Source organism: Aphelocoma coerulescens, chromosome 6 (genome assembly GCF_041296385.1).
Source record: "Aphelocoma coerulescens isolate FSJ_1873_10779 chromosome 6, UR_Acoe_1.0, whole genome shotgun sequence".
NCBI classification, from domain to species: Eukaryota; Metazoa; Chordata; class Aves; order Passeriformes; family Corvidae; genus Aphelocoma; species Aphelocoma coerulescens.
The window spans coordinates 22,904,965-22,931,214 of NC_091020.1; the positions used below are offsets into that span (position 1 = coordinate 22,904,965).

The following is a 26,250-nucleotide window of genomic DNA, read 5'->3' on the forward strand; positions in this document are numbered from 1 at the left end:
GCTGGGAAGGAGCAGTGCTGCTTGTGGCTTGCCCACCCTCTGCTGCAGCCAGGGACAGTGATGGACAGACCCGCCACATGCAAGTGGAGAGGACAGGTCTGTGCCCACGTGTGGTGTGTGACAACCCACGTGCCAGAGGAATAAATATATCTGTTTTGATAATGCTCTGAGGGTCTCCATGCAGCTCAGGCTGGGTCCTCAGTTCTTCTGTATGTTGAGCAGCTTAAAATGCTGGTTATAGGCCCTTCCTCCTCTTTTCACATTGTGGTCCCTCTCCTCCCATCCCCAGAAGTCCATATGCCCCACAAGATAAAAAAACCAGACTCCCTTTAAAAAAAACAGTATTTAGTGGATGGTCTTAAAAAGACTCCCCAGGGAGCAGTTGGGGGATGGGGGTGCCATCCTCTGCACCCAGCCCTTCAGAGAGAGCTGAGCTGGGCCAATGCTGGCCCATACCTGTGCTAATGAGGGCAGCACCTTCAGCTGGTGCAGGGAGCAGCAGCTCTGCCACCTTGCCCCTGGGCTGCCTGCAGCCACCGAGAGCCAAGAGAGTAGGCATCCAGGCACCAACAGTGTCCATAGAGTTTCCATGGCTCTGGCTCCGGTCAGCACTATGTGCCAGCAGCAGCCTTCTGCCAGGCACTTTGGCCAAAGGAAGCTGCAGCAGCAGAGCGGGTCCCCAGGTGCTCCCCTGCCTGTGGGAAGGGACGTCCAGAGCACAGGGCCTCAGATTGCCAGGAGTGGCGCGTGTTGCTCCATCACACAGGGAGGCAGGTCCCAGCTCAGGCCTGTCCCATGGGGCAGGTGAGGAGAGGGCAGCAGGACACGGGTGAGCCAGTGCCTGTGAGGAAAGGGAGGCCACAGCCAAAAGGTGAAGTCTTGGCGCTTCTCAGCTCTGAGGAACCATGTCCTGAGCTGCCATGATGGCTGAGCTCCTCAGCTGGGATTCTCCTGGCAAAGGTGTGCTGGGTAGGCCACACCTTGTTACCAGACAGGGCTCATGAAGCACAAGGCTGATGATGCCCAGGTCTTCCACGCTCTGAAGCGCCCAGTGCAGTGCAGAGTGTGGGATCAATGTTCACTGTCATCCTCTCCCACAGCAGCCCAAGAACAGCCCCTGTTGTTCCCACAACCCCCAGAGCTGCTGAGCCACCACCTTCTCAGGCAAGGGCTTCCCCAGGATTTTACCTTGGCACATCCACACCCAGGAACACCTTCCAGTTATCCCAGCTGCCGTAACTGTAAGGGTTCCTGAAGACCTGCAGGACAGGGAGAGGTGCATCACGTCTGGCTCTGTCCCAGCCAGCCCCCATGCCATGGGCTGCACTCACCTTGCCTTTCTTCTGCAGCCTCTGCCTCTCCTTTCTGTTGATGTGCCGTTCGATGCTTGTTTCCCCGCGGGTGATGAGGGCAGCGTGCCACAGCGTGAGGGCACCCAGGGCCAGTGCAACCGAGCTAGGTAGGACAAGGGACAGCAGGTGGAACACAGGCCTTCCTTCCCTGGTGCTGCAGCTGGTGGGGGCTGAGGCTGCCTCCCCGCACCCACAGCCACGTTAAGTGGGTCGGCTTGTCTAATCTCCTTTGACAGAGAGACAAAATCTCTCCTTCTCTGTGGCCCAAGGCTGGCAGGGCAGCGACGTCTGCGCTAGAGCGAGCAAGCCCAGCTATAGGCAGGTCGAGGGTGAGCAATGTCACAGGCTTCACTCTGTTTTCCCCAGCCCCTGGCCCCCCTCACCTGCACAGGACCCAGAGGTAGACCACGCTCTTGTGGAAAGCTCGCTGGCGGAAGGAGAAGGTGGGTGGTGGGGTCTGGTAGTATGTCTGAAAAAGGACCAGATGGGGAGGATTACCCAAACTACAGCTTGAAGCCAGACAGGGATTGCTGCACCCCTCACTGCTGCAGAGCTTGGACAACAAGAAAGGACTGCAGCTGGAACTAATGCAACAGCCAGGGTGAGGGGGAGGCAGCCTGGGACAGCTACGAGACAGACAGACACCCAGAGCTGGTGTGAGGAGCAGTGGGCTGGAGGTAAGGGGGCAGGGAGCAGCCATGGGACTGGTCAGGACACTGCAGCTGATGGTCAGGGTGAGATGTGTATGCAGTGCTGCAGCTTGAGCAGCACATGCCAAGAAGCTGTCACCAGCCCAAGCCCCTGGAAGCTGGATGCACAGCGAGGCAGACCCCAAGCTGCTGGAGGCAGTGTCCATAGCAGAGCTGCCCGGCTAGCCCCAGCTCTCTGGCACGTGAGATGAACATGGGGGCTAGTTCTGGTGTGGGGTGCTCCTTGAGAGCAGAGCCCCAAGCAGGACTCAGCCTGCAGGGCAGCTCTGCTCCACACTGCCTGGAGCAGCTGGGGGGCAGGGATGTCCCACCTGGTTGGCGGCCACCTGCAGTCTCTCCTTCTCAAGCAGTTTCATTCTCTAGGGGGATGGAAAACAGGGCACCAGTTATGTGTCTCAGAGGAGTGGGGCAGGGACCCTTCCCCTCACACCCTCACAGGATCAGAGCAGCTGGGGGCCCCACAGGAGGATGAAGAGGGGAAGCAAAGTCACTATAGGGGCCAGGCCTGGCCCAGCCTTGCTCTGCAAGCTCAGCCTGGGGAAGCCAGGCAGTCTCGATGCACAGCAGGAGAAGGCCGGGGCCTGGCCGCTTACCTCAATGGCTGCGTAGGCATCCCGGAACATCTCCCAGCCGCTGATGCTGCAGTAAATGCAGCCCATGGTCATGAACAAGCAGAAGGAGAAGAAGTAGCGGTGGTTGTAGTGTCCCACACAGTTGTTTAGCCAGGCTGCCTCTGGGGTTAAAGGTACATAACTGTGACAGACCATGGGTCCAAACCCAACCCAGGGACCAGGGCAGTTCTTCTGGGCCCTGCTCCCATCACCCATCCCTATGCTGGCTGTCTCCTTGAGAGGAGGGACGGGGAGAGAAGAGGGAAGCAGGGCTGGCTCCCCCCAGGAGTGTGCCACCGGTTAGTACTGCAGAAGGATACGGCAGTGGTGGTCCATCTTCAGCACACACCTGGGAGAGAGGAGAACAGTGCCAGTGTCAGAGCCAGTGCAAGTGGTGTGTTTGGGAGGGGACAGGCACCCCTCAGCCCTGCAGCCTACAAGCGACAGGGCAAGGAGGTGGCAGAGCAGAGAAGGGCTCCTGTCTCACACTGGGGCAGGGGGTGAGGAGCAGGGTTCCAGAGGCTGCCCCAGGCAGAGGGAGGGTGCCCTACCTGTTGCAGATGCTGCAGTGGTGGGTGCGAGCCGGCTTGGGGGCAATGCATTTCCTGCAGATGGAGACGCCAGTGAGGTCGTTCTTGGCCTGTGCCAAGGTCAGAAGAGATTTGTGCACCTTAAAATCTGCATCTCACACTCCTGCATCTCCTTCCCCTGTGACTCCCCGCTGCCTCCCCACTCTGCACTGCCCAGCCTAGCTTCCCCAATCCAGAGGCTTCCTGCAACAACATCACCAGGCTGTTCCCCGTGACCATCTGTAGCTGGCCCCAGTGTCCAGCTGGGAGAGGTTGTGCTGCCACTTGGTGCCTCACCTGTGGTGGGTGCCCAGGTGAGGTGGTGATGGCCATGTAGTAGTGGAAGACAATCATGATGAGGTTCCAGTGTCCATAGGCAAGGTGCCAGCATATCCAAGCAGGTGTGTAGGTCTGCAGGATGAGGGGCAGCAGGCAGATGTACACAATGGCCACAATAGAGCTCGTCAGCCCAATCACCAGTGCCACAAACACCTACAGAAAAGGGGCCTGAGTCACTGAAGTGGGCAGCGCCTGCTCCTCACTGCCTAGGGAGCGGCACAGGCAGGACACAGCCAGAAGAAACCAATCTGAACCACACACTGAGGTCCCAGCTCACTTCCTGCCCAGAGCACAGGCAGCCCTGAGCCCATTGCCCCAGAAGCACACTTGCCCCAGCACCACGTGTACCCTGCCCAGTGAGGGGGACTCACCACGCCAAACCACCGTGTGACATGGTCCACCAGCCAGTAGATGGGCTCAAAGAGGGAGTCAAGCACCACATCGCCGTTGGTAAAGGAGTTGTAGAGCAGGGAGCGGAGGCAGAGGTGCCCATAGTGCCACAGCTGCTCCACCTGCCGCACCAGCTTGAACCGTCGCCGCCGGCCCAGCCGCAGGCACTTGAGGAGCAGGCGCATCACCGCGGCAAACATCCGCTGCCGGCTCCTCATCCCTGCCATACCACGCCTGGGGGGACAGGAGCTCGGCGTGGGCAGGCCACCCTGCTGCCTGGCTGTCCCTCAGGAAGGGCTTCCCCTCCCTTGATGTGCTGATGGCGGTAGTGCAGCTCCCTGAACTGACAGGGATGCCGAGCTGGAGAAGCTGAGCCCAGGCTCCTGGAGGCTGCGGGGCTGCTGTCGCTGGGATGTCTCTTTGCACGGAGCAGGGGGCACAGGCCCCTCAGCATCTGGGCTCAGGTGCTCTCTGGTCCCATCTCGTCTTTCCCGGCGGGGAGGGGGCCGGGGGAGTGACACGGAGAGTCTGACTCAGAGGAAACCAGAGAAGGCATGAGCATCCAGGATGCTGGGCCATTTCCCAGCCCTTCCCAACATGTTCAGGAACAGGGGAATCCACACAAGAAACACGTGGAAGAGCCAGTAAAGGATTACCCCTCCTCCTCTAGTCCCTCCTTAACCCCAAATAGTAGGATGCTACTTCCCTTCACCTCAACTTCTGGACCAAGTTGTGGAGGCCACCCTGTGCCCTTCCCAACCTCACAGCCTCACTCCAAGAGTCCCAACACTTCCTGCTTCTCCTCGCCTGGATCCTTGAACAATGCCATACACCAGCAAATGAGGGCCCCGGGGACAGCCCTGGGCTGGCATTCCCCTGCCTGCTGAGCCCCTTATGCTGCCCAAGAGCTTTGCTGGGAGTGTTGAGGAACCCGATCTGGCTCAGCACATGGGAAAACGATCTGCAGGGCTGGGGCCCCCAGGCCTCCATGCAGGCAGTATCCATCAATATTAAGCAGCAAGGCTGCCCCAGGGTCCTGCCAAGGCACGTTTTGAGCCTGGGCCAAGCACTCGCCTTGGTCTGGTGCCAGGCACTGGTGCCAGAGCTCAGAGTCCCTCCAGCAGGGATCATCTCTCTGCATTGCTGTGCCCACCATCACAGCCCCTGGGGAGGAGCAGGGAGGGTGAGGGCAGAAGCTGCAGCATCCAGATGAGCTCCCCAAAGGAGCCAGGGCTCTCCTCCACCCTGCCTGAGGAGTGTGGGGTTGACCCCACAGTTGGGATCTACTGGATATGAGGACACCAGACCCAGCAGCCCATTCTAGGTCACAGGCATGGCTCCTGCCCAGACCTTCTATACCCTGGTAGAGAAGAGGTGGGACATGCACACCCCTGCACACCCTCTTCTCCACATTTCCCCTTTGGCTTGCCAAGAGCTTTTCCTTGAAACTCAGCAGGTGCAAAGTGGAGCAACAACCTCCTGCCATGCAGCATTTGGGTGGCACGCATCCCTGTGTTGTCAGTGTGGTAAAAGACAAAACACTGCAGCCAGAAGCAGGTGTTGAGGTCAGCCCTTCCCTCCAAAGACACAGCACCTTCCTGTGGTCCGGAGAAGCTTCCTCACCTACAACGGCGGCAGCTGTTGGGGAGGGAACCCACAGGGGAGGCAGCCAGCCTGCTCCAGAGCAAGACCCACTCTGTCCCCAGGCACCTGCCTGCAGACAGCAGCACAACCACAGAGATGAGGCTCCAGCAGAGACACGCAACTTTCCCTTGTCCAGCGGGGCACTGGGATCCGGCCCTCGCCCTGCCCACGGCCGTCCCCACATCCCAGCGGGGCACTGAGCCCATGAGAATGGGACAGCAACCACCACCACATACAAGACCACTGACATCACCACAGCCGCCGAGGGGTGGGGAATCTCGGATTTGGCCCCACCCTAGGCACAGACCAGCCCTTCCCCTGCCAGGTCCAGGCACCCAGTGCAGTCCTGTGGCACCCTCCGGTGGCTCCACAGCGCCCAGCTCCCCCGGTTCAGTAGCACCAGCTCCACAGCGCCAAGCTACTTTCCGGTATTTAGCCCCATCCCCAAAAGCTGCCCACGCCAACAGCCCCACCGCATCCAGCCCCGTAACACCCGGGTCCCCCTGCCCCGCAGCACCCCGGCCCCTCCAGACCAGAAGCATTCCCCCCACCGCCTCCCATCCCAAGTGCACTCCCAGGGCGTCAGCCCCCCCACTGCCTCCCGGCTCTGCACAAGCACCTCCTGCCCCACGAGGCATCCCCCATCGCCTGCCGGCCCCTGCGCTCCCCGCCGCAAAGCACCTCTGTATCGCCGCCCAGCCCGCCCAGCCCCACGGCAGCCGCAGCCCCTCCAGGCCCACAGGCTCTCGCAGGGCCCTGACATCCCCGCCCGGCGCCGCCGACCTGGGCCCGCCGCCTCCATGCCCGGGCCCCGCCGGCCCACGGGCAGCGCCCGCGCACGGCATGCCGGGAGCGCCCTCTGCCGTCGCTGGACTACAGCCCCCAGCAGGCAGCGTGTCAGGTAGGAGAGAGCCAATAGCCACGCCGCTTACAGCGCGGCATTGACGTCGGGGACCAATAGGATGAGGGCTTTCTGGGGATGCCCTGTCGGCAGCAAGCATGGCGCCTCCCGCACGCTACTGCGTCCCTGGTGAGTGCGGCCCGGGGCGGTCCCGGGCTCCTGGGGTTGGGGCTGGGGCTGCTACTGCCCGGGAAGGGGACGCGGTGGCCCAGGAGAGGAGTAAGGGACGAGGCAGTGCGGAGGGGCTTGCCCCGGGGATGCCCCTCACTGGGCCGGCTGGGAGCGAGCGCTGTCCCCGGAGCGGGATGCCCCGGCAGCCCCTGAGCCCCTTGTGTCGCAGGTGAGCGGCTGTGCAGCACGGAGGAGGCCACGGCTGGCAGTGGAACCTACACCCGTCATGGTTTCATCTTCTCCTCGCTGGCCGGCTGCCTGGAGAGGAGGAATGAGGACAGCGAGGTGAGCGCGGCCTCGGCACGGCTGCTCCTCCCCGGGGCTGACTGCCGTGCGCCCAGGCTGCACAGCCTCCTTGGAGATTGGGCTCCGACGGGGAATTGGACTCCGACGGGGTTCGGCTGGTGATCCTGTGCACGAGCTGTGCCCTGTGCTGACTCTCTCTTGCACTGCAGCTGCCCGTGGTGTCGGTGGTGAGAGACAGCGAGTCCCAGCTCCTGCCCAACGTGGGGGCCGTGGTGACATGCAAGGTGGGGCGCTGGAGCACTGCATTGATAAACTGCTTCGGTTCCCTCTGTCTCATACTGAGCTTTGTTCCTGCTCACGGATAGGGTTGGTGAGGAGTCCCTGGGCTTGTTTGTCCCCTCTGTACAACTCCCACCAGGGCAGGGGCAGCTCAGGGGCTCCCTTGGGTTCCTCACTCACAGAGAAAGTGGGTATTGGCAAGAGGGATACCTGCCCTGAGACTGAGGTGGGCTTGAGGGGAGGTTTTTCTTTGCTCTCCTTCCATAACTCTTTCTGGGGCAGGGAGCATGCAGGTCAGTGCCTCAAGCAGCTTGGAGAAAGGGTGGCACAGACCAGGGATTAGTTTCCTTACATTCATGATGGAGGGAGGGGGACTGGGATCACTGCAGCTCTCAGCCTTATTCTAGTGCCTCGAATTGCACAAGTATCATCTTCCTTGCCAGGCTTGCTGCCAGGTGTCCCACCATTGCTTGGTCACAGGCAGGAGGAGGCCAAGTGAGACCTGAGCTCCCCAGGCAGCCCTGTCCTGCTTGCTCCTTGCCCTTTCCCTGCCTGGAGCACTGATTCTCCTTTTCCTACATGCAGGTCTGCAGCATTAACTCCCGCTTTGCCAAGGTGCACATCTTGTATGTTGGCTCCACACCACTGAAATCCACCTTCCGAGGGACCATACGGTAGGGAAAAGGTTAGGATCCCCCACCCTTGGGGGGAGGAAGGCTGCTGTGGGCAGTGCAGCTGGCTGTCCTGAGCTGGAGCTCTGCCCTGAGCACTGGGCTGGTGTCCAACAGGTCCTGGAGAGCACCCAGGAAGGCCAGGGTAGCTTCTGCCACAGGCTGTTGAGCCACCTTTGCTCATTGGCACTCAGATCCCTCCATCTCCTTTTTCAGGAGAGAAGATATCCGAGCCACGGAGAAGGATAAGGTCAGTGAGGCACTGCCAGTAACTTTTCCACACCCGTCGCCCCCAGTTTCTGCTCATGGGGACCCTGTCCCCCCACTGACAGCACCCTGGCGCTGTGTGGTGTTGCCTGCTCTCTCCTGTGCAGGTAGAAGTGTACAAGAGCTTCCGCCCCAGTGACATCGTCCTGGCCAAAGTTGTATCCTTCCCCCTCAGGGACAGTGGGTTGGCTCGAGCTCTCCTTGTGGAAGTCTTTCCCTTAACTCCTGTCCAACCAGATCTCCTTGGGGGATGCACAGTCTAACTACCTGCTGAGCACAGCAGAGAATGAGCTGGGCGTGGTGGTGGCACGAAGTGAGGCAGGTAGGGACAGGACAGACAGGGTCTAGGCTGAAACAGTTCTGCCTCATCCCTCCCTGAGGGGCAACTGATGCAGCTGCCTCCCTCTCCACATGGAGGAATGCAAGTTTGGGACAGAGCAACCCTGACATACTGTGTCCCCAGGGGTGCAGATGGTGCCCATCAGCTGGTGTGAGATGCAGTGCCCACGGACACACACCAAGGAGTTCCGTAAGGTGGCCCGGGTGCAGCCCCAGTTCCTGCAGACGTGACGCCTGAGGGGGAGCAGGGGGCTTCAGGACTAGGGCCTGTGGAGCCAGAGCAGCCCCTGGGCTCCCATCTCCTTCACAGGTCCAGCCAGGTCCCCACTGGCAGGACAGGTTTGCTACTTGTGGATAATAAACATTTTTGAGAGCTCCATGCTTTGTTCATTACAGCCTATGTCAGGGCTGCCTGTGGCACTCTGATCTGGCTCCTGCAGCAGAGCAGGTGAGGGAACAGCTTCTACAGCACCAGGGCCAGGAGAAAGCACGTTTTCAGTGCTGGGGGAGTGATGGGTACCTTTGCTGCAGTGAGGGCAACAGCACAGAGCCCCAGGCTGTGGCTGCGCCACCCTAGGCACTCGCCTTGCCAGGTTGGTTTCCCCACGTGGGAGTCAAGGCTGGAGCAGAGCCTGTCTCAGCACACTGATAACCAGTGTGGGCTGTGGCTGAAAACAGCCTGGGGACACCACATCTCATCTCCTCAGGCCACAGTGAGTACCCGGCCCTTGGGATGAGGGTGTGGCACACAGAGAGCCCAAAAACCACAGCATGGCAGGGTATCACCCTTTCAGGCAGGGATTGCGGAGCAGTGCTTTGCTCCTTGAGCCTGGATCAGCTTCTGCACCCTCCAGTCTGTGCTCAGCAGTGACTGCTGCCTTGCACATGTGCTGGCAGCAGGGAGCCTCCCATGGCCCGCAGACACACGGACACCTCCTTATTGCGCATTACTCCTTTATTGAACTGGAACAATACAGCTGCTATGGTTGGACAGTTACGCTGACCCTGTGCAAGCCCAGGCTCATGACACCGGCAGGGGGGAGGTCACAGTGACAGGCCACGTACACACATGTGAGGGATGGGACACAACAGCACCTGCTTCACCAGCAGGATGAGGATGGGCATCAGCTGGGGGAAGTATGTGGCAGACACGGACCTCCAGGCAACAGGCTCCCTCCTTGTCTGAAGGCAGTATAGTTAAAGCAGGGGCTGGCAGAGCTGGGCCCAGAGTCGTGAGTACCGCCCTGGGGTGCTGTACCACATGCACCACAACGCAACCCTTCCAGTGGCATCCCAGTCACTGTGCTACGCACCCACAAGGAGATGGGGAACCCACCTTGGTCACTGCCTGCACTGCACTCACCTCACTGCTCCCAGGACTAAATCAAGTGACAAAACTACAGTAAACGGGTGATGAGAGCTGCCAGGGACGCAAAGCAAAGGAGGAGCCTGGCATGGGAAGGGATTGCTTGGTGTGTCCCCCTGCAGACAGAGTCTGAGGGTTGGGATCATGGCGTGGAGAGGTGTGCGGTCGCTGCCTGGCAGAGCCAGGGCTCCCTTTCACACCAGACCTCCGTGTCCAGCCCTCGCCCCGGGGCCCCCAGGCTGTCTGCAGAGGGGAGCCTAGTCTGAGGGAATGGGCCTAACCGTGGGGAGCGGCTCCAGCTCCACAGCTCCAAGTTCCTGCAACTGTGGGGGTGTGAACAGAGGGGTGGGGGATGGCAGGGGGCTCTACTACGTGCTGGTCTGATGCCTGCCCTCACTTCTTGGCCTTGCCCTGAGCAGCAACAGCCTCCATGGCCTTGCGCACGGTCTCCTCATCCCCCAGGAACTGCATGGGCTTGACAGGTTTCAGGTTCTTGTCCAGCTCGTAGACAATGGGGATGCCAGTGGGCAGGTTCAGCTCCATGATGGCCTCTTCTGACATGCCTATGAACACAGCAGTGCCATCACTCCTGGACTTTCCCACAGGGCCAGCTGGGGAAGCAGGGAGGTCCCTGGGATGCCCTTGCAGGGGTGACCTACCTTCCAGGTGCTTGACAATCCCACGCAGGCTATTACCGTGGGCAGCAATAAGGACTCGTTTGCCCTCTTTGATCTGTGGGACGATTTCCTCATTCCAGAAAGGCAGAGCCCGGGCAATGGTGTCCTTCAAGCTCTCACATGTCGGCAGCTGGTCCTCTGTCAGGTCGGCATAGCGACGATCCTGGGAGAATGACCATGCTCACACAGCAGCCCAGTGCCCCTCATCCAGTGTGGGACGATGGTGGCAAGATTTTGTCCCTCCCCCAGATTCTCCACCTGTGGACCCACTATATGTAAGCAAAGCCAGGCTTGAAAGTAAGGAAGTGCCTTTGAGGTTTGAGGCTGCAATGAGCCGCAGTCAGGGCCATGAGCCCTCCTGGGAAAAGTCATACATTGCCTATCCGGGCAAAGAAACCAGATCAAATATCCATGAATGGGTCATGGCACTAATGATTAACAGAGGTACTGCCCCTCTGCTTTGGATCTGTCTGTGCAGTGCCCAGGGGTTCAACTCCACAGGGAGGGAGTAAGATAAACTCAGCCCAAAGCCAACCAGCACCACGCTGAACAGCCCCAGGTAACACAGCAGAAACACAGGAGACCTTATAGAGGAAGCCAGGCCACACGGCAGGTGACTTTTAGGAGACTCCCTACAAGGCAACCAAAGAGCAACGGGTTTTACCTTCGCAATAGTGCTGTAGAAGGGGTGGTCAGACTGCATGGGAGGCGGAGGGATGTCATAGGAGCGCCTCCAGATCTTGACCTGCGCCTCACCGTGCTTTGCCGCTGTCTCAGCTTTGTTCAAACCCGTGAGAGCCCCATAGTGCCTCTCATTTAGGCGCCAGGTCCGGATAACGGGTAACCACATTTGATCAATGGCATCCAGGACGGTCCAGAGTGTACGGATCGCCCGTTTTTGTACCGAGGTGAAGCAGATGTCGAACTCATAGCCGGCATCTAGAAAATACGGGAGAAGGGGGAGGCGGGGGAAGACCAGGAAGGTGAGTGCCGGGCCTTATGCAACCGGTGAAAGGGCAAGGGCGGCGGCCTCACCGCACCGGTACCGATCGCGTCCTCGCCGTAACGGAAACCGGCAGTGGCCAGGACGCAACCGGCACCGGAGAACCATCATACTGCGGTACCTACGACTCTCCCAGCAGTACTGAACCCCCGACCTGGCACTGGAGGCCCCCTCCCCCGTCAGCGAAGAGTCCCAAACCAGCAGCCGTTAGGCTTGACGTGGCCGCACTAGGCCGTATCCCTTCCTCAACGTCCCCCGCGACCCCTCTCTTGGCCGACACCCCCCCCCTCGTTCACCAGTACCTCGGAGGGCCTCGCCGCCGCGCCGCGCCTCTTGCTGCCCGGCGGGGCTGAGGTCGGCGTCGTACCATCCGCTGAAGCGGTTCTCGAGGTTCCAGGCGCTCTCGCCGTGGCGGACGAGGACGAGCCGGTACGCGGCGGCCATGGCGGGCTGAGGGACCGGCGCGCGCTACTCCTCACGCTGCTGCCGCGCGCGACTGACGCCCCCGCTCGGCCCCGCCCCGCCCCGCGCGCCGCCGGTCGGGGGGAGGCGCATGCGCACAGCGAGGGCCAGGCGGAGGCGCACGTACCACATGGCGCGGCCCCGAAGGGCGGTGCGACCTTCAGGGCGTGGCGTCACCGTGACGTCACGACACGCAGTAAAACGTAACGCGTGACGGTTCGCGCGTGGCTACGGGCTCGGTCTGAACGGTTCCACAGGGCCGCGGCTTCGGCACGGGGATGTCTGGTGGGCCCTTGCTGGTGGCTGCCCCTGGGCCCTTCGGGCCTCCCATCTCAGCCCCGATTGGGCACGACCCCGCTGAGCTTCCCCGACCCCGCTTCTCGCCCGCCGGGCCGGGATGAGGCCTTCCCTGACCGCTGCCCTCACTCAAGATGGCGGCTGGCGCCGGAAGCGGAAAGGGGGCGCGGGCGCAGCCGCACGTGGAACCGGGTCCAGCATGGCGCGGAGCGGGAGGCTCCGGTCGGGAGCCGCGGCTAAACTGAAGCGCTGGCGGAAGGGCCACAGCAGCGACTCCAACCCCGAGACCCGCCAGCATCGCCTGGCTGCCCGCAGCCGCTTCTGCAGCCGGCCGGCGGGTGAGGGCAGGGGCGGGCGGGGCGGTAGGGCGCCAGGGCGGGTGGCTCCTGAACTGTGCCCGGCGCTTCCCGGAGGGGTGCAGGGGCGCGGAGGGCTGCGAGGCGGACCTTGGGGACCTCCGAGAGCTGGGGTGGGCAGGAGGGAGACCGGAGCCGCTGACAGTTCCGGGGTGCGGCGGAGGCTGCAAACCAGGGAGGACAACCGAGGCCGCGGCGTAACGAGTTAACCTCATCGTGACACCGAGCCTCAGAAGCGGAATGGGGCACCGCATGCTGCAGTGCCTGTCGCCCTGCGAGGCTCCCCAAAGGTTATGGCCACACCCCTAAGCACTGCTGCGGTGTCTAGTGCGGTGAGGAACGTGACAAGCTCCCATTGATGGGCCACATGATGGGGAAGGTAAACCAAAGTGTACCGGGCACTGCGAGAGCACTGGCTGCTCCTGGCCAGGGAGATCCTTCTCCTGCAGATGCTGGCTGTAGGCTGATGTCTTCACTCAGAGGGACATGCAGCATGTGTCCTGGCTGTCTGGTTGCCAGGGCTTCAGGTGGAAGAAGATAAATAGGTCAGAGTACAAGAAGCACCTTAGTGTTAAAGCCTTGGCACACCGGCCCACGTTTGTGTGGATGTGATGCTCTCTTCCATCAGAGGAGAAGTCTGGATGGTGCTCTGGTTTCTTTTCACTGGAATGAGGAGCTCTTTACAGTTATTTCTGTGCTTTTGCCCATTGGGGTGAAGCAGCACCTGTATTCCACAAGCTGGAGATGAGCTCCAGCCAAGCCAGTCTGGTTGAGAGAGGAGGGGAGCATGGGGGATTTTGGGGTGAATGGTGGAGCAATGTGACTTCGCAGTTCCGACACGTCTCTCACCCCTGCAGAGAAAAGTAACTTGACGGTGGATGCAGTGAAGCTGCACAATGAGCTGCAGTCGGGGTCCCTGCGTCTGGAGCGGGCGAGTGACAGTGCTCAGGTCCGTATGGAGGAGGACAGTGCTGAAGAGGCTGCCACAGAGAAGTCTTCCGGCACCTTCCTGAGCGGGCTGAGCGACTGCACCAACATCACCTTCAGCAAGGTGCAGCGCTTCTGGGAATCCAACTCTGCTGCTCACAAAGAGGTATGGACAGGAGCAGGGCTGGGGACAGGGGTGTCTGGTGGGGATGCCCCCCTGGCTGTGAGGCTGAGGGGTACTGACCTGCTTTGGTGGCTGCTCACAGATCTGTGCCGTGCTGGCGGCTGTGACAGAGGTGATCCGCTCCCAGGGCGGCAAGGAGAGCGAGACAGAGTACTTTGCTGCACTGGTGAGTGCTGGTTATGTGGAAGAGGTGCGAGGGGAGCTGCTGCTGGCAGCATGGGTGGGCTCTCAGGAGGGATGGAGAAAGGTGCTGTGATTGTAGCCAAGGCCCTTAGTGTTTTTCTTCAGCAGAGATGCTGTTGGGCTGCTCCTGGCTTTTTTTCCCTCTTGCCAAGGGTTGGGGAAGCGCTGGCCTGGTGTGAGCCCCTGCTCCCCATTGCTTATCCATCTTCTGTTTCCAGATGACCACGCTGGAGGCCGTGGAGTCCCCTGAGTCACTGTCTGCTGTCGCATACCTGCTTAACCTTGTCTTAAAGCGGTGAGTGCCTGGCAGAGGAGCAGGGAGAGCTACCAGACCCCATCATGGAAAAGGGATTGGTACTATTTCCCTCCCCAGGCTGGGGAAGGGACCCAGCTAGAGTGAGCTGGCGATGCAGTCCCCTGTGTGACTGCAGCTATCTGCTCCTCACCCCACTGATATGTCCCCTTTTCCTGGCAGGGTCCCAAGCCCTGTTCTTATTAAAAAGTTCTCAGATGCCTCAAAAGCGTTCATGAGTATCATGTCCTCACAGGCCTGCAGCAGCTCCACTTCTGCCCTGCGATGGGTGAGTAGCCAAGAGGCAGCCAGCTGTGTAAGCTCTGCCCAGGGTCTGCTGACTGCTGGGGTCAAGGCTGCTGCTGTAGGGTGGGGCTGGGTGCTCGGTCTGAGGCTCTTGCAGTGAAAGGGGAGATGTCTCTGTGGGGTGATGCTAATGCCCCTGCTGCTCCCTTGTCATAGGTCCTCTCTTGCCTGGCCACGCTGCTACGGAAGCAAGACTTGGCAGCCTGGAGCTATCCCATCACCCTGCAGGTCTATCATGGCTTGCTGAGCTTTTGTGTTCATACCAAGCCCAAGGTGAGAGCCCAGTGCTTCTGGCAGGAGATGATGCTGCTTTTGGGGTTTGTTTCTGGGGACAGCTGTATCCCCCTGGTCTGTAGCTTCTACTCACCTGGGTTCTTCTTCCCCCAGGTGCGGAAAGCAGCGCAGTACGGCGTGTGCTCTGTCCTGAGGGGCAGCGAGTTCATGTTTGGTGATGCAGCCCCTGAGCATCACCCTGCAGCACCCTCCACCGCCAAGTTCTGTGTTCAGGAGATTGAAAAAGCTGGAGGTGTGGGGCACTGGAGCATGGGGTCTGTAGCTGAATGTGGGGGACTCTGCCATGGTGGGACAATAAGGACTTGGAGGGAAGAGGGGAGGTTGCAGCACACTGGATTGCTGGGGAGGGTATGAGATATCTTTGGGGCACCCATGGTATTTTGAAGCTTCCTCAGCCATTCTGTTGCTTTCCTCTCTCCCGAAGGCAGGGGCGTGTCCACCCTGGTTCTGTGGGTCAGCCCCACTGCTATTGGGGGGCTTTGCCTTGGGCAGGGCTTTGCCATGGGGTGCCACAGGCTTAGAGGTTGCTCTGCTCCTGTAGGTGCCAAGGAAGCCACCACCACCCTGCATGTCCTCGCCCTGCTGCGGGATGTGCTGCCCTGCTTCCCTGCAGCTGTGGTGAAAACCTGCTGTGAGACCTTGCTCCGAGTCATGACACTCAGCCATGTGGTGAGTGTTCCCGCTCCAGGGATAAGGGCAGACCCTTTCCCTATGGGCTGCATTCTGGAAGGGATCAGACTCTCTCCACTGCCAACTGGGAGCCTGGAAATGCAGGATGCAAATGGAGAAGAGCCCAGGACAGCTTGCTGGCCTGACTTCTATGGAAGAGGGAGACTGTGCAGATGGGGCACAGTTGCAGCAGTGCTGAGTTTTCCAGAACAGAGCCTGCTTTGGGGTAGGAGGACAGTGAGTTCAAAGCAGAGCCCCCTCTCCTGACTCTGTGTCGTTTGCAGCTGGTGACAGCGTGTGCCATGCAAGCCTTCCACAGCCTCTTCAGTGCCCAGGCCAGCGTGGCCTGCCTGCCAGCTGAGCTCAATGCCCAGATCATCACTGTGAGTGTGGGGTTATCAGTGTGGGGAGGGACAGAGCTGGCAGTTGCACAGCACCCACCTACCTACCCCACCTTCTGCTTCCACAGGCTCTCTACGACTACGTGCCCAGTACGAGTGACCTGCAGCCACTCCTGACCTGGCTGTCCACCATGGAGCGGGCACACATCAACCTGGCCAGGTGCAGGCAGGGGCCATGGCTGAGAAACGGGAGAGGCAGCTGCTTGGTCTCTAATCTGGCCTTTCTCTCCTCTCCAGGCTGCAGAAGGACCTGTGCTGGGCTCACCTGCCCCGGCTCTTCTCTGCTGCCATGAACTGCTTCCTCTCCCCACACTCCCAGGTGGTGTCGGCAGCAGCGCAGACTCTGCAGGTACCTCACCCGGGCATCTCTCCCCTCTTGGATGCCCTGGGCCTTGCAGAGGGCTCTGCCTTGGGGCTTGCCAAGGAGTGGTGTGCCCCTCTGTGCCTGCAAGGCTGGGGGTCCAGCAGGGGATCCAACAGCTGTCCCATTTTCCCTGCTTGCCCTTGCAGGCCCTTCTCAGTGAGTGCATTGCTCCTCACATGGAGGACATAGGCACTGTCTCCACATCTGCCCCAGCCCCTGCTGCTCACCTGTGCAAGATGTTCAGGTGAGGAGCAGTGATATGGGAGGGGCTGTCCCCATGGGTCTGGCTGACCAGCCTCTGCCCAGTCCTCAATGGGTCTGGCAGGCTTGGTGGGCACCCTGAATACTGCTGGTGTGACTGTCTCCTTTCTGCTCCCCAGATCAGTGGAGGAAGGGCTGACATACCGTTTCCATGCAGCGTGGGATGAGGTGCTGCGAGTGCTGGAGGTCTTCTTCGAGACATGTGGGAAGCAGTGCCATCCCATCATGAGGAAGGTGAGTCAGGCTGGGAGGGCACAGGTACATCCATAGAGGCAGGTAGGGTGCCTGTGTTTCCCCCTCCAGCTGTGGAGCAGGGTCATGCTGTTTGCCCTGCTCTCTTGTCCTTGTGGGGCCAGAGTGTGTGCAGCTCTGGGACAGTTGGCACAGGGACATGCAGGGCAGCTGGCATCCCTGGCAGAGCGAGTGATCTGTGCTAGACCTGCCCACATGGCTCTTCTGTGACTGTCCTGCCCTGTCCCCACAGTGTCTCCAGTCCTTGTGTGACCTGCGGCTCTCCCCACACTTTCCCTACACTGCTGAAGTGGACCAGGCGGTGGGGGCTGCTGTGAGCACCATGGGTCCTGAGGTGCTGCTGGAATCTGTGCCCCTGCAGATCGATGGCAAGGAGTGAGTACAGTCATGGGGTAGCATGCAGCTGTTGTGTTCCTTTTCAGTCTCCGTGCAGTGCTGCAGGTGTGGCTGCTAGGCCTACCTGTGCCCAGCTTTGGGGCTGGGTGAAAGTGCCCTGTGCCCAGGATCTGATGCTGGCCCACACCCTCCTGACCCATGCCTTTCCTCCGCAGGGAGACGCTGGATTTTCCCCGCAGCTGGCTCCTGCCTGTGCTGCGGGACAACGTGCAGGGTGCACGGCTTGGCTTCTTCACCAGTTACTTCTTGCCTTTGGCAGCTGCCCTGAAAAGCAGAGGTGAGGAGAGCAGCATGGTGGGGGTCTCAGTAGTCCAGGGTGTTCTGTGGGACCTCCCTTTTCTGCCCTAAGATGGAGCAAGGCTTTGCAACATCTTCTGCTCCACTCATCTTCTCTTTCTCTTCTGCAGCCCTGGAGTTTACCCAGGCTGGGAAGAGTGTGGAGGCCAAGATCTACGACACGCTGCAGTGGCAGGTAACAAGCAGTGCCTGGGAGCCCTGCCATAGTGTACCCCGGGTACCAGGCTGGGGAGCAGTGACTTGGGCAAAGACTGTGGCCTCCCACCTTTTCCTTTGCCTTTCAGGTCTGGACTCTGCTGCCTGGCTTCTGCACCCACCCCACAGATGTGCTGGGAGCCTTCAAGGGGCTGGCCCGCACCCTGGGCATGGCCATCAGTGAGCGCCCAGACCTCCGCCCCACTGTGTGCCAGGCCTTGCGCACCCTCATCCACAAAGGCTGCGAGACAGGTTGGGGTGGAAACAGACCCTTGTGGTGGGTCCCTGTCGCCTGTGGGAGGGAAGATGCTGATCTGTAGCCTCCTGTCATCCTTTCCCTAGATGCAGAGCGGGCAGAAGTGGGTCGCTTTGCCAAAAATTTCCTGCCCATCCTGTTCAATGTGTACAGCCAACCTGAGAAGGATGGGGGCACAAGTGCTCAGCGTCGCTCTGTGCTGGACACTGTCCGTGCTTACCTGACTGTCACGGATCCTCAGGTGAGGGGCCTATGGGGCACTGGGGCAAGCTGTCCTGGCTCAGGCCAGCATCTCCCAGCCAGACCCAGTGTGATGGGGCTTTGGTGCATGCCTGATTGAAGAGGACAGGAAGAAAGGCTCTGACCAGAGAGCAGCCCTTCCCACTCTCATGGGCAGGGAGACCTTTCCAGCCCACGGTCTGGGATTTCCCAATCTTGCAGTCATGTCTGGCCCATCATGCACGAGCTCTTTGTGAATTTGTCCAGGTCTTTTTGGACTCACTGGTGCTTCTGGTCTCCACAAAGTTCTGTGGCAAGTTGTTTGCCAGGTGGGTTGAAAACTCTTGTAAAAGCACTCCTTTCATTCAGTTCTGATCCTGCTCTCTCTGCCTGCCCTGCAGATGGTGTGCGGATTCCTGGAGAAAGCCAGCGCAAAGCTGACCAGTCTTGAGAGTTCCGAGTTCACCAGGTAACACCTGGGAGCTGGTGCTACTGGGTAAAACTCCTGGTGTGCTCCTGGTGAGCAGCACTAGGGCACTGTCCTGTGTGGGCTGTGCCACCATTGTGCACTTCATGTGACTTGCAGCTGACATCCCAGCTTGGTCAGGCAGTGGTAGTGATGCCACAGTTACCCAGCTGTGTGTCTTTCTCGGCTGCAGACTCTCCATCCTGGACCTGGTAGTGGCAATGGCACCCTATGCTGATGAGCAGTCCCTGGGCTCCCTGTACCGTACCATCCAGCCTTCCCTCCAGGTGAGTTGGTCCCCAGCCCTGACAGGTGCAAGGGCTGCAGTGGGGCACCTTCTGTTTGCTGCCAGCTTGGACCCACACTCTGGTGATTGAGCAGCTGCCATAGGGTATAGGTCTCTGCTGGGTGGTGTGGGGTGCTGGTGTCCCTTCAGACACCATGGTGAGGGGCTGCCTTGACAGTGGGAGCATGTTGGCTGTCCCTGCAGAGCAAAGAGCGCAGCATGCAGAAGAAGGCGTATCGCGTGCTGGAGGAGGTGTGTGCCGCTCCCCATGCTCCCTGCCAGGCCTTCGTCCGCTCCCACCTCCAGGACCTGCAGGCAGCGCTGCTGGACTCGCTCAAGAGCGCAGCATCCCCAGCCAAGAGAGTGAGAACAAGGGCTGTGGTGGTGGTGATCAGCCACTGCTGGGAGGGAAGGGATGGGGTGGGCGACAGGGGTAATCAGGTGTGTGTCCCTGGGTGTACCAGTGCTGGTCTGTTTCTTTCCCCAGCCCCGGCTGAAATGCCTGCTCCACATTGTGAAGCAGCTATCTGCAGAGCACGAGCCTTTTGTCACTGCCCTGGTCCCAGAGGTGAGCATGGTCCCTTGTGAGAAGCTGGCTGGTTCTGGCTGTGGTAGTGGCAGCAGTGGGTGACGTGCCTGTGTTCCTCCAGGTCATCCTATGCACCAAGGAGGTGTCGGTGGGGGCCCGCAAGAACGCCTTCATGCTGCTCGTGGAGATGGGGCATGCTTTCATCCGCTTTGGACCCACCCCTGAAGGTGAGCTTCTGTTCTACTTGCTCAGTCCCACGGCCACTCTGGCCCCAGGGAGATCAGACTCGTGGCCAGCATCCTGCTGAAATGGTCCAGGGATGCTGCTGAACACAGAGCAAGTCAGGGCCTGAGACATCCCCCTCTTGCAGAGGCTATGCAGCGGTTCCTGCTCCTGATCTACGTGGGGCTCACTGGCTCAGTCACCATGATCAGCTGCACCGTGCTGGCACTGACCCGCCTGTTCTTTGAGTTCAAAGGTGAGCAGGAGCAGGAGAGCTGGGGGCATGGAGCAGAGCCCTCCAGCGAAGGTGGGTGCTGGGAGGAAGCCATCTGTGGCTGAGTCCCACCATGGTTGTAGATCACCTGGAGTTCAGTGTGGTGGAGCAGCTGCTGCAGAACATCTGCCTGTTGCTGGCCTCCCGCACGCGGGATGTGGTCAAGGCAGCCCTGGGATTCCTGAAGGTCACACTGCTGCTGGTGGACACCAAGCTCCTGGCCAAGCATGTCCAGACGATGGTGAGATCATGCACAGGGTGCCTCGAGGAGGGTGGTGGGGCAGAGCTGCGGCTGCCTTGGGCAGCCAGGGCTATCTCCAGCTGCACTCTGACTGGGAGCCAAGGAAAGAACCTTGATCTCAGCGGCTGAGATGGCAGCAAGGAGGCCCCTCTCCTGAATCTGGAATTCTGGCATAGATGTGCCAAAAAAGCCCCAGCGCTGCCAAGCAGGGACAACTCCCCATGTCCCTACCTGGGGCAGGCGTGGAGAGATGGCAGCAGGGTGAACAAGGTGGCCATGCAGATAAAGGTTGGGAGGCTGGGTCCCCAAGTCAGGAGTGCTTTGGTCTTGAGGGTCTCTGTCCTGACAGCTGGAGGCCGTAGGGAACCTTTCAGACGACATGAGACGCCACTTCCGTATGAAGCTGCGAAACCTCTTCATCAAGTTCATCCGCAAGTTTGGGTAAGCCAGGGTCTCCTGGGGTGGCGAGGGAGCTCTCTGGGAAGCAGTGTGGGAGAAGGGGGCTGCTGACTGCTCTCTGTGTGTTTCCTCAGCTTTGAGCTGGTGAAGGGGCTGCTGCCAGCCGAGTACCATAAGGTGCTGGTGAACATCCGCAAGGCGGAATCCCGGAGCCGCAAGCAGCGTGCCCTGAAGAAGGCGGCTGCGGATATGGATGAAGAGGAGGCACCACCACCACAGCCCAGAGGAGACAGGTGAAGATGGTCTTGGGGTGAAGGAGCGGCCCCCACAGGGGTCTTGGCACTGGATCTGCTCAGCTGGTGCTTCTAGAGATGCTGGAGATATCTCCAGGGCTGCTGTGCATTGTGGGGCAGGCTGCACCCCTGGGCTTAATCCATTTTCCATCATCCTTTCCACCTTTTGACCAGTATGGAGGAGATCCTTGCTGACTCAGAGGATGAGGAGGAGGAAGAGGAGGAACGGCAACAGAGCAAAGAGTGGAGGAAGCAAGCACGGCAGAAGGGCCAGGCATGGCTGAAGGAAGGGGAAGATGATGAGCCCCTCAACTTCCTGGACCCCAATGTGTCCCAGCGGGTGCTGGGTAAGGAGTGGAGCTTCAGGTGGGGCTGGGGTGGGACAGATGGGGCAGGGGCTGCTGCAATGCACAGGGGCCCTGGAGGTACAGCTGCCCCCAGAAGTGGATCCTTCTCCAGGCCCTGACCCATTTCTCTGTGAGCAGCCACCAAGCCAGGCCCCAAGCGGTCCAGAGGAGTGAGCCATGATTTCCAGATGTCTGAGGATGGACGCCTGATCATCCATGACGAGGAAGAGGAGATGGATGATGATGAAGCCAAAGGTACTGCCTGGGCTGACAGGGGCCACTCTAGACTTGCTCTGGGTCTCTGAATGATTTTCATCCTGCCATGTGCACGTGGGATCTTGGGGGCATGTGGGTGGAAGTGGCAGGAATTGGCATGGCCTTGTCACACCCAGTGGCTCTCTTCTGGGCCGTTGCCCAGGGGAAGCAGTCACCTACATCATCAGGAGGGTGCTGGTTCAGCAGGGGCACCCTGCTACTGCAGCCCCTTCCAGGGGCTAGCACAGTACCAGGGCTCTCCCATGCCCTCATCATGCACTGACCTTGTCCTGTACCACAGGAGCAGATGAGGAGATGGCAGATGTGCTGCAAGATGTGGGTCTCCGCAGTGTGAGTATGGGGCTCGTGGTCCTGAGGAGATGCTGGGGGAACTCATCCTTGCCAAACCACTGCCTGTGCCATGGCAGCTGCAGCTCTGCCCAAGAGACCTTGGGACACCGGGCAAGTGCCAGCTGCCTGAAGGGGTGCAGGAAGTTGTCTGGGATAGGGATGTGCTGTCTGGAAGGTCTCTGGGTGCCCATGGGAGGAAGCAGGAGGTTGAGGGTTGATGGGAGGGCAGAACTGTAAGGACAAGCCAGCTGCAGGGTTCCTGCTGCCTTTTTCTGCAGAAGAAAAGTCAGAAGCGTCGGTTCAGAGAGGAGCCAGATGATGAGGAAGCTGAGGCTGGAACCTATTCTCAGTATAGAGGTAAGTCCTCTGCCTGTGCCCAGTCTGGGGCTCCCCAGAGGGCCAGTACCCATCTCGCTGTGCTGCTTCAGGGCAGCTGGAGCAAAGGTCACAGGATTACAGACTGGGTAAGACTGGAAGGGATCATAGTGTGTCATCTGGTCCAGCCTCCCTGCTCAAACAGTGTCATCTCAGAGCATGGCACACAATTACATGCAGATAGGTCCTGAGTATCTCCATTGTGGGAGACTCCAGAATGCCTGTCTAGGCAGTCTGTTCCAGTACACAGTCACCCAGACAGCAAAGAAGTTCTTCTCATATTCAGGTGCAATTTCCTATGCATCAGTTTCTGCCATTGCCTCTTGTCCTATTGCCCAGCAGCACCAAGCAGAGCCAGACTCCATCCTCTTGATACCCTCCCTTCAGTTACTTACAGACATTGATGAGGTCCCCTTTTGGGTGCCTCTTTTCCAGGCTGAACAGGCCCAGCTCTCAGCCTTTCCTCATAAGAGAGATGCTCCAGTCCCTTAATCATTCACTGGATCAGCTCCATGAGCTCCATGTCTCTCTTGTACTGAGGAGCCCAGAACTGGACACAACATTCCAGGGGCTGAGTTAGAGGGGCAGGATCCCTTTCCTTTACTGGCTGGCAGTGGTCTTCTTTAATGCACCCCAGGACACCACTGGCCTTCTTGGCCATGAGGGCGCTGCTGGCTCATGAACAGCTTGTTGTCCCCCAGGATCCCAAAATCCTTCTCCGCAGAGCTAATTTCCAGCAGGTTGACCCCCAGTCTGAACTGGTGCCTGGGGTTATTCCTCTCCAGGTGCATTTACCTTCATTAATTTCAGGCAGTTCTCTGCACATCTCTCCAGAGATTTTGCTTGGGGAAAATGGCCACCCCTCTGCTGCCCTGACATCCAAGAGCTGGAGACAAAAGCAAGAACAGCTTCCACAGCCTAGAATTAGGCAGGGGGAGCCCTAAGACCCCCTTCCTACACACATTCTCTTTTCCAGCTGGAGGCTCTGGGATCCATCGACAGCTGAACAAGGAGCCAGCCTTTGGTGCAGAGTACAGATCCAAGGTGAGGTATCCATGGGGTTGCTGGGTTTGGGTGGGGGGACGCTTGGACTTTGGTGGGGCAGGAAAAGCACCATTTGTGTTGGGAGTCTGGTCCAGTAGCACCAAGGGTGGAGGGGATCTCTGCTCCAAGAGGAGCTGCCAAACACTCAGTATCTCTGAACACTGCCAGCCCATTTCAAAGTTCCTGTCCTATCCTTGCCATGGACAGTTCCTGCTCACTGTTCAAAGCAGGTGTCTGTAGCATCGTCTTGGTGGGAAATCAGCTCCCAGGGCAGTGTGCTCAGCTGGCACCCCACTGCAATACAGTCTTTGGGATAGCAGGGTGGCAGGGTTGCATTAGAATGGGATGCACGCTTCTTCCCTCGTGCTGCATCTTCTCCCATGTCGCTGTCTCCCACAGAAAGGTAAAGGTGACGTGAAGAAGAAGGGCCAACTCGACCCCTATGCCTACATCCCCCTGAACAGAGCTAAACTCAACAGAAGGTGAGGCTAACTAGGAAGGGCACAGGGGTGGGAACAGGTTTGATCCTGCGTTTTGTTAGGGTTTCTCGGTGGGTTTGGGAGCTCCCTGTCATCTGCTGTGCCACTCCTTGCGGAGTCTGGAGCAGCATCCCCGTGCACTAGGTGTGCTCAGTGCCTGCACCAACCCAGCTTCTGCTCCTTGCTCCCTCCAGGAAGCGGGCAAAAATGCAGGGCCAGTTCAAAGGCCTGATGAAGGGAGCCCAGCGTGGGGCCAAGGCTGGCCGCAGGAACCGTCTAAAGTCCCAGCGCTCCTGAGGAGACTCAGGTGCTTGACCTACTCCTACCTAAGGACACAGCATCCTGTGAGTGGAAGAGCTGGGGGTCCTCTTGAAGGTGACCTCCGTTTGTTTGAGACTCCCTGGGAAGCCACTTGGATGTATTATGGACTGATGGCCCTTCTGTGCCTGGATAAAGATGCTGGGTTGCCTGGTACAGGCATGGGTGTGTGTGTGAGAGAGCAAGTAACATGTAAAGAATTCTCTATATTGATAAATACCCTCTGTTCTTACCCAGCCCAGATTCCTCCTCTCCTTCCCTTCAGAGCTTGCATAACTGTGCTCTGCCTCCTGTCCGTGTGCAGCAGGTCCGTCTGTTGCTGCAGGGCTGCTTCCCGCAAGGCTGCATCATGCGGGGCTCAGGCCAGCATCAGCCTGGACTGGGAGCCAGAGCTCTCTGTCCCACACTGGGCTTGCCTGGAGGCTGCCAGGGGCAGCACTGTGGCACAGAGCAGTGGGGCACACGTGCAGTAGGGCTGAGGCATGGACTTGCCACAGAGCAAAGCCACAGAGGATGAAGTCCTTACAACCAGCTTTCTTTAATAAACTCCTTGGCTGGCTCTTCTGCCCAAAACTGTGGCCAGGGAATCTGTGCCATGTGTGAAGTGTCTGCCATTTGGCCACTGGACACTTTTCCCATATCAGCCATGCCTGATGGTGGGGCAGGAACAGTTCACTGCAAATTTCTTCAAACTGGCTGGAAAACTGCTCCAGCAAACCTCTGTGCCTTGCCATTTCTATTACCTTTGAGAGCTGAGGAAAGCTCTTTGCTCTGACCACTTCCTGCCAGCTAGACCTGTGCAGCACAAGTAATACTGGACCTTTATAGCTGCTCAGCCCTGTCACATTGGCCTGAGCATCTGGTTTTGCCCAACTACTTCTATGCTGAGCCCAAAAGATGGTGCTTGGCCAAAGCGTGCTGAAGAGAGCAGAGCTGAGGGTACTGGATACGTTGCTTGCACTGCAAAGAACACGTGTTGGTGAATGTAGATGGCTTTCTCTTCCTCTTCCATGTTAAAAAGCCTTCAGCCCTTTGTTATTTCCTATTGTGGCAGCTTACATGCTGGAATTGCAATGCTTCTCAGTTCTCTAATAAGCTAAAGGGATTGTGCTTGTTCAGTCTCTTACTGCAGGCTTCTTTCTGGAGGCTGCAAATCCAGTTTTGTGACTTTCTTATGTGCTTGGTTTTTTTTTTTTCAAGATCCTTTTAAAAGCCTGGGATGGAGGAGGAGCTCTTGTACTGATACTGGTCCTGCCTTGTCAGGAATGCTGTTCCATTTGTGCTTTCCCACCCAGGGCTCTCACTGGGACCCTTGAGCCCCAGGACCATGTTGAGGTGCTGCTGCTCATCCTGCCAGAAGGGAGCTGACAGCCTGGCCTATGGGATAGGCTTCTCCAGCAGCACCTTATGACCAGGAGCTACACTCATCTTCCTCTGCTGCCTGCATCCTGGGCCTGATGCCCTCCCCTCCCCTGAGAGCAGGACAGGGGGAGACAGGCACCAGACACCTTCTGAGACACCAACACCTGTAACCTGTGGCTCTAAGCCCAGCGGAGCTATGTCTTCCTGCTTTCCCTTCTCTCCTTGGAGACAGGGCCTGGAGCTGTAGCTACTTTATTTAGGAGCTCCAGCTTACTCACTGTATTGTTCTTCATTTGCATGTTGCTGCTTAAATTAGTGCATGCCTGCATGGAACAAAAGAGTATTAGCACAGAGGATGGTGTTCACCTGAGCCGGTGTCCAGAGAACAGATTCTACTGCAACAACATCTTGTTAATCAGCTAATTAATCATGTAATGCAATGGAAACCCTGGGTGTGGAGATGTCATCCTGCCTGAGGAGGTTGGCTGCAAGTCAAACCTGCTCCCCACCAGCAGCTGTCCCTGGCAGGGAGCAGAGCTGCACTGTGGGGGCCCACAGGAGCCTTACCACAGCTCTCTGATATGGGCAGGGTCAGGGGTGGTGTGGATCCTGCCTCCTGCAGCTGCCTGCCACAAATATTTTGCAGTTACCCATGGAGAAGCACAGGTTGGGGTCCTGGAGAGATGCTTGGCTTTTGCTGCTCAAGCTGGGAGGTGGCTTGAAGGCTATTTGTTCACCCAAACACTACTGTACTGTAGCTTCTTCCCACAAATGCCAGTGTTGAGCTACACTTACATATGCCATTGTCACAAAGGGTTCCTAACCCTTGCAGATACCAGCCTGAGGAGAGGCTGGCAGGACTA

At 59.0% G+C, this 26,250-nt stretch overlaps 4 protein-coding genes across 8 annotated transcripts; 2 read left to right on the forward strand and 2 right to left on the reverse strand.

Moving 5' to 3' along the window:
• Nucleotides 1-328: 328 nt before the first annotated feature.
• Nucleotides 329-4,391, reverse strand: ZDHHC16 (zinc finger DHHC-type palmitoyltransferase 16). 4 transcript variants are annotated; one of them, XM_069019839.1, is made up of 10 exons: nt 3,953-4,297; nt 3,540-3,653; nt 3,225-3,313; nt 2,994-3,022; nt 2,656-2,789; nt 2,374-2,421; nt 1,736-1,821; nt 1,332-1,455; nt 1,189-1,259; nt 329-841 (listed from the first exon to the last, which is right to left on the reverse strand). In XM_069019839.1, exons 1-10 carry the CDS (start codon nt 4,196-4,198, stop codon nt 727-729), a joined length of 1,056 nt encoding a protein of 351 aa, XP_068875940.1. In that variant the 5' UTR covers nt 4,199-4,297; the 3' UTR covers nt 329-726. The 4 variants fall into 4 exon arrangements, with proteins under 4 accessions (XP_068875940.1, XP_068875938.1, XP_068875941.1 ...); XM_069019837.1 differs by having other exon boundaries at nt 3,540-3,734; XM_069019840.1 differs by having other exon boundaries at nt 1,189-1,455; nt 3,540-3,734; nt 3,953-4,391.
• Nucleotides 4,392-6,567: 2,176 nt separating this feature from the next.
• On the forward strand, nt 6,568-8,862 carry EXOSC1 (exosome component 1). 2 transcript variants are annotated; one of them, XM_069019841.1, is made up of 8 exons: nt 6,570-6,645; nt 6,857-6,972; nt 7,143-7,217; nt 7,798-7,886; nt 8,100-8,133; nt 8,258-8,308; nt 8,388-8,472; nt 8,614-8,862. In XM_069019841.1, the coding sequence occupies exons 1-8, from the start codon at nt 6,615-6,617 to the stop codon at nt 8,718-8,720; spliced, it is 588 nt and encodes a 195-aa protein (XP_068875942.1). In that variant the 5' UTR covers nt 6,570-6,614; the 3' UTR covers nt 8,721-8,862. The 2 variants fall into 2 exon arrangements, with proteins under 2 accessions (XP_068875943.1, XP_068875942.1); XM_069019842.1 differs by lacking the exon at nt 7,143-7,217 and having other exon boundaries at nt 6,568-6,645.
• A 564-nt stretch (nt 8,863-9,426) lies between these two features.
• PGAM1 (phosphoglycerate mutase 1) lies at nt 9,427-12,060 on the reverse strand. The gene is made up of 4 exons (XM_069019843.1): nt 11,838-12,060; nt 11,197-11,471; nt 10,515-10,695; nt 9,427-10,418 (listed from the first exon to the last, which is right to left on the reverse strand). Exons 1-4 carry the CDS (start codon nt 11,977-11,979, stop codon nt 10,249-10,251), a joined length of 768 nt encoding a protein of 255 aa, XP_068875944.1. The 5' UTR covers nt 11,980-12,060; the 3' UTR covers nt 9,427-10,248.
• A 173-nt stretch (nt 12,061-12,233) lies between these two features.
• RRP12 (ribosomal RNA processing 12 homolog) lies at nt 12,234-25,126 on the forward strand. Its single transcript, XM_069019844.1, has 34 exons — nt 12,234-12,632; nt 13,508-13,743; nt 13,844-13,927; nt 14,163-14,239; nt 14,420-14,525; nt 14,699-14,815; nt 14,930-15,068; nt 15,378-15,505; nt 15,790-15,888; nt 15,975-16,066; nt 16,144-16,255; nt 16,417-16,514; nt 16,651-16,765; nt 17,016-17,158; nt 17,335-17,456; nt 17,587-17,651; nt 17,761-17,923; nt 18,014-18,168; nt 18,548-18,615; nt 18,806-18,899; nt 19,103-19,261; nt 19,386-19,466; nt 19,549-19,654; nt 19,798-19,905; nt 20,007-20,164; nt 20,514-20,605; nt 20,698-20,856; nt 21,031-21,203; nt 21,342-21,458; nt 21,760-21,809; nt 22,088-22,166; nt 23,161-23,228; nt 23,628-23,710; nt 23,902-25,126. Exons 1-34 carry the CDS (start codon nt 12,395-12,397, stop codon nt 24,002-24,004), a joined length of 3,987 nt encoding a protein of 1,328 aa, XP_068875945.1. The 5' UTR covers nt 12,234-12,394; the 3' UTR covers nt 24,005-25,126.
• The last annotated feature ends 1,124 nt before the right edge of the window (nt 25,127-26,250 follow it).

Bases quoted from the DNA above. Each gene is read 5' to 3' on its own strand.
- PGAM1 (XM_069019843.1), bottom strand. From the start codon at position 11,979: ATGGCCGCCGCGTACCGGCTCGTCCTCGTCCGCCACGGCGAGAGCGCC. The intron at 10,696-11,196 runs GTAAAACCCGTT...TCATTCTCCCAG, and splicing joins TCTACAGCACTATTGCGAAG to GATCGTCGCTATGCCGACCT. The intron at 10,419-10,514 runs GTAGGTCACCCC...CTGTGTTCATAG, and splicing joins GATTGTCAAGCACCTGGAAG to GCATGTCAGAAGAGGCCATC.
- ZDHHC16 (XM_069019840.1), bottom strand. From the start codon at position 4,198: ATGGCAGGGATGAGGAGCCGGCAGCGGATGTTTGCCGCGGTGATGCGC. The intron at 1,822-2,373 runs GTGGGACATCCC...GTCCTTTTTCAG, and splicing joins TGCAGGTGGCCGCCAACCAG to ACATACTACCAGACCCCACC. The intron at 1,456-1,735 runs GTGAGGGGGGCC...TGTCCTACCTAG, and splicing joins TACCTCTGGGTCCTGTGCAG to CTCGGTTGCACTGGCCCTGG.
- EXOSC1 (XM_069019841.1), top strand. From the start codon at position 6,615: ATGGCGCCTCCCGCACGCTACTGCGTCCCTG. The intron at 6,973-7,142 runs GTGAGCGCGGCC...CTTGCACTGCAG, and splicing joins GGAGGAATGAGGACAGCGAG to CTGCCCGTGGTGTCGGTGGT. The intron at 7,887-8,099 runs GTAGGGAAAAGG...CTCCTTTTTCAG, and splicing joins ACCTTCCGAGGGACCATACG to GAGAGAAGATATCCGAGCCA.
- RRP12 (XM_069019844.1), top strand. From the start codon at position 12,395: ATGAGGCCTTCCCTGACCGCTGCCCTCACTCAAGATGGCGGCTGGCGC. The intron at 18,900-19,102 runs GTGAGTTGGTCC...CTGTCCCTGCAG, and splicing joins CCATCCAGCCTTCCCTCCAG to AGCAAAGAGCGCAGCATGCA. The intron at 21,810-22,087 runs GTGAGTATGGGG...CTTTTTCTGCAG, and splicing joins AAGATGTGGGTCTCCGCAGT to AAGAAAAGTCAGAAGCGTCG.